We start from the raw sequence: 5,000 nt of genomic DNA, 5'->3' as shown, positions 1-5,000 counted from the left end.
CGAAACAAACTCCAAACTCACAAGTACGGGGAATATTAATCCAAACTTTAGACATTTAGAACCTATTGCCGGAGAGCTTTTGATCATTCTTTTCTTTCTTTATTTTTGGCAATTTCTATTTTAACAAGCTGTTTGAACAAGTCTATCCCCATACATACATTCCCTTACATGATTCTCACGCCATCTCCAAGATTCTAGCTTCAAAAATCCCCACCAGGTCTTTTGAACAAAGGTATGGATAATCTACACTAGGTTAAAGTGTTTAGATATGTATGGCAATGAAAGAAAGGCTTAATGTAGGCTCAAATGGGCTCATCTAGGGGTGTCGCAACTTGTGCGCACAAATGGGATACATGGCATTTTGGCAAAGTGGTGGAAAACCTAAGTGCCTTTAATCATATCCAAAATCAGAGTATGTAACAATTATAAGCTTTGCAAATTTGACATGAGTAAGTTCTAATATTCTCTAGTTCATTAAGATCTATGGCAAGTAATTAGATGAGACATGTTTTGTTTTTGAAAACCATATGCACGAAATTCACTCTCAAATGAAGTAATGTAGGCTCAAAAACTCACTTTTAAGGTTGTATGATTTAAAACTCATTCTAGCATGCGAAATCTATACCATGTTTATGCAAACCATATCCACTACATGTCATAACACTCACAGATGTCTCAATTAGCCCATGAATTCATTCTTAATGATTTCCAACACCATATGTATGTTCTTATCATCGACTAACTAAGGGCATCTTAAGACTCTTTAAAACACTAAGTTAAACAAAAAGACTCAAAATTTTTTTTTTTTTTTTTTACATCAACTACCGGAAAGTTCCATTCCCCACACTTAAACTCTACATTGTCCTCAATGTATCAAAGTAAAGTCATAGAATTCAAGCATGGAAACTAGGACTTACGAAAATCTAACTGAGTAAATAAAAGCAACGAAATTAAAAGAGTTAAGGGAAGAGAATGCAAATCTGTTGTAGATTCCTCCATTGGGTTGCCTCCCAATAAGCGCTTGTTCTTTAACGTCTTTCAGCCTAGACGTGATGCATCTTCATGTGTTTGAAGTAGGTGGATCAAAGAGCTTCACTTCTTCAACGTCATGCTCCTTGAAATTCTCATAGTAGTGCTTCAAACGTTGGCCATTCACGGTGAACACCTTGCTGGTTTCCAAGCTCATTATCTCCACGGCTCCATAGGGAAAGACTTGAACTACAATGTAAGGACCAACCCATCTAGAGCGTAGCTTGCCCGGAAAAAGTCTAAGTCTCGAATGGAATAGCAATACTTTCTGCCCGGGTTCAAAACTCTTCGTACGGATCATCTTGTCATGAATGCGCTTTTTCTCTCCTTGTAGATCCATGCGTTGTCAAATGCTTCATTCCGGATCTCCTCAAGCTCACAAAGTTGAAGCTTTCTATGTAGACCAGCCTCATCCTTGTTCATGTTGAACTTCTTGATCGCCCACCATGCTTTGTGTTCCAACTCCACCGGAAGATGACAAGCCTTCCCATAAACAAGTCGATAGGGTGACATGCCTATGGGAGTCTTGTATGCCGTCCTATAAGCCCATAGTGCATCATCCAAACATTGGCTCCAATCCTTGCGATTTGGTTTGACAGTTCTCTCCAAGATCTTCTTGATTTCGCGATTGGATACTTCAGCCATTCCATTGGTTTGTGGATGATATGGTGTAGAGACCTTGTGTGTGACGCCATACTTCTTCATCAATGCCTCCACGGTTTTGTTGCAAAAGTGACTCCCTCCATCACTTATGAGAATGCGTGGCATCCCAAACCTTGAAAAGATATTCGTCTTGAGAAAATCTGCAACAACTCGCGAATCATTAGTACGGGTGGCTTTTGCTTCCACCCATTTCGACACATAATCTACAGCAAGTAAGATGTAAGTGAAACCATTAGATGAAGGAAAGGGTCCCATGAAATCAATGCCCCAAACATCAAAGATTTCGACATTGATCATGTACTTTTGTGGCATTTCGTCTCTTGGACCAATGTTTCCAGATCTTTGGCACCTATCACACTTAGCACAAAAGTCATTTGAATCACGAAATAGGTTAGGCCAAAAGAAACCACAATCTAGAACCTTTAGGGCTGTCTTCTTCGAACCAAAATGTCCTCCACATGCACCATTATGACAAAATTCAAGAATAGATGCAAACTCACTATCCGGAATACATCTCCTTATTACTAAGTCGGCACATTGTTTCCACAAGTAAGGTTCATCCCAAATAAATGACTTAGCATTAGACTTAAGCTTATCACGTTGAGCTCTTGGCATGGAAGATGGAAACTCATTGGTAACTAAGTAGTTAACAATATCTGCGTACCATGGAGTTTCAAGAGGACTTACCTTGACTCCGAAGAGTTGTTCATCCGGAAATGTTTCCTCAATAGCCACAGCTTCTTGTCCATGCACAATTCGAGAAAGATGGTCAGCCACAACGTTTTCCACTCCTTTCTTGTCTTTGATTTCCACATCGAACTCTTGTAGAAGTAGAATCCAACGAATGAGTCTTGGTTTTGCATCCTTCTTTGTCATCAAGTACTTCAAAGCCGCATGATCCGTGTAAATGATAACCTTGCTTTGAAGTAAGTAAGATCTGAATTTGTCTAATGCAAAAACCACAGCAAGCATCTCCTTCTCGGTTGTTGTGTAGTTGGTTTGAGCATCATCAAGTGTCCTTGAGGCATAGTATATGGCGTAGGGCTTCTTCTCCTTCCTTTGTCCCAAAACAGCTCCAACAGCGTAATCCGATGCATCACACATGAGCTCAAAGGGTAGAGACCAATCTGGTGCTTGAAGAATAGGAGCACAAGTGAGTAACTCCTTCAACTTGGTGAATGCCACGTTACACTCCTCATCAAATACAAAGGGAGTGTCCTTTTGAAGTAACTTGCACAAGGGCCGAGATATGTGAGAGAAGTCCTTTATAAACCTCCTGTAGAAACCTGCATGTCCAAGAAAAGAACGAATCTCTCTAACCGAAGTTGGAGAGGGTAAGTGTTTCACAAGATCTACTTTTGATTTATCAACTTCCAACCCTTTTTTCGAGATAATATGTCCAAGAACAATCCCTTGTGTTACCATGAAATGGCACTTCTCCCAGTTAAGTACTAAGTTCGTTTCAACGCATCTTTGCAAGATTAGCTCTAAGTTTTCTAGACATGCATCGAAATCCTTCCCAAAAACACTAAAGTCATCCATGAATACTTCAATTATTTTCTCAATGTAATCGGAAAAGATAGAAAGCATGCAACGTTGAAACGTACCAGGGGCATTGCACAATCCAAAGGGCATCCGTCGATATGCAAACGTTCCAAAAGGGCATGTGAACGTTGTCTTTTCTTGATCCTCCTCCGCGATGCTGATTTGGTTGTAACCCGAATATCCATCAAGGAAGCAATAGTAGGAATGACCAGCCAACCTCTCAAGCATTTGATCAATGAATGGCAAAGGGAAATGGTCCTTCCTTGTGCTTGCGTTGAGCTTCCTATAGTCGATGCAAACTCTATGTCCAGTGATAGTTCGCTGAGGCACCAACTCATTATCCGCGTTCTTTACAACGGTGATTCCGGACTTCTTAGGAACAACTTGCACGGGTGAGACCCAACGGCTGTCCGGAATTGGATAAATGACCCCACAATCCAAGAGTTTGATCACCTCCTTCTTCACAACCTCCATCATTGGCGGATGGAGCCTTCTTTGTGCTTCACGTGAGCGCTTAGCTCCCTCCTCAAGTAGAATGCGATGAACACAAGTTGCTGGATTTATACCTTTGATGTCCGCAAGTGTCCATCCAATGGCAGGCTTGTATTGTTGAAGCATTCGAACCAATCTACCTTCTTGTTCTTCCTCCAACGTTGAAGAGATGATAACCGGCAAAGTCTCATTGTCGCCCAAGTAAGCATACTTCAAATGATCCGGTAACACCTTGAGTTCCACTTCGGGTGCTTGAATAATGGAGGGAACAAGCTTGTTCTCGCCATAGACCAAAGGAATAGGGGGTGGTCTAGACGTCACATAGGCTGCCTCATTCAAAACCATCACTATTTCTTCAAGCCGTGGCTCCAAGATATCAATCAACACATCAATTAGGGCGTCATTCCTAGTGTAGGTCAGCCCCATATCATCTTGAAGCACGGTGTCAAGCTCATCCTCTCTAAGTGTGTCCAAATGTTGTTGTGCCATGTCTTCAATCAAATCCAACGTTGTACATGAGTTGACAGTAGCAATGGGAACCTTCATAGCATCAAGGATGTTGAACTCGATCTTCTCCCCATCAATCTCCATGGAGAACTTGCCTTCAAACACATCTATCTTTGTTCTTGCGGTTCTCATGAAGGGACGTCCAAGCAAAAGTGGCGTGGTATTCAACGGACTCTCCTCCATGTCAACAATATAAAAGTCTGCAGGGAATATCAAGTTGTTTACTTGCACAAGAACATCTTCTACGTACCCTCTTGGATACTTGTGAGAACGGTCGGTTAACTGAATGATGACATTGTCGTGCTTAAGCTCACCAAGGTCCATGGATGCATATAGATAGTAGGGCATAACGTTGATGGATGCACCCAAGTCAAGCATGACATCTTTGAATCTAGTGTCACCAATCACGCAAGGAACACTAAAGCTCCCAGGGTCCTTCAATTTGGGGGGTAGCCGACGTTGCAACACCGCTGAAACGGTTGCATTCACCTTCACAACCTCCTTCGCTCTTGTTTGCCTCCTTTGGGTGCATAGCTCTTTGAGAAACTTGGCGTAAATAGGAACTTGCTTAATGCACTCAATCAAGGGCAGATTCACTTGCACCTTCCGAAAGATGTCTAGGATCTCATCATATTGATCATCTTTCTTTGATTTGGATAACCTATGTGGAAATGGTGCACGAGCAAACGAAGCATTAGTATTAACAGAACTTGAAGGGATAGAGTTAATACCTTTGGTTGGGGTAGGGTGTGATGGTGATGGTG

The 5,000-nt window shown here is 41.7% G+C and overlaps 1 protein-coding gene across 1 annotated transcript in view; it reads right to left on the bottom strand.

Annotated features, from left to right (window-relative positions):
• Window positions 1-2,461: 2,461 nt before the first annotated feature.
• LOC147283033 (uncharacterized) overlaps window positions 2,462-5,000 on the bottom strand; it is a 4,123-nt gene continuing 1,584 nt past the window's right edge. The window contains exons 2-3 of the mRNA XM_086248331.1: window positions 2,653-5,000; window positions 2,462-2,611 (exon numbers count right to left, since the gene is read on the bottom strand). The exon at window positions 2,653-5,000 is cut by the window's right edge and continues 442 nt beyond it. Of these exons, the coding sequence (XP_086104457.1) occupies window positions 2,462-2,611; window positions 2,653-5,000 (2,498 nt within the window). The remainder of the gene's footprint in view (window positions 2,612-2,652) is intronic.

The sequence above is a fragment of the Dryas octopetala genome, chromosome 6 (genome assembly GCF_963921425.1).
Source record: "Dryas octopetala chromosome 6, drDryOcto1.1, whole genome shotgun sequence".
Classification (NCBI taxonomy): Eukaryota; Viridiplantae; Streptophyta; class Magnoliopsida; order Rosales; family Rosaceae; genus Dryas; species Dryas octopetala.
This window is presented reverse-complemented; position numbering and strand designations above follow the sequence as displayed.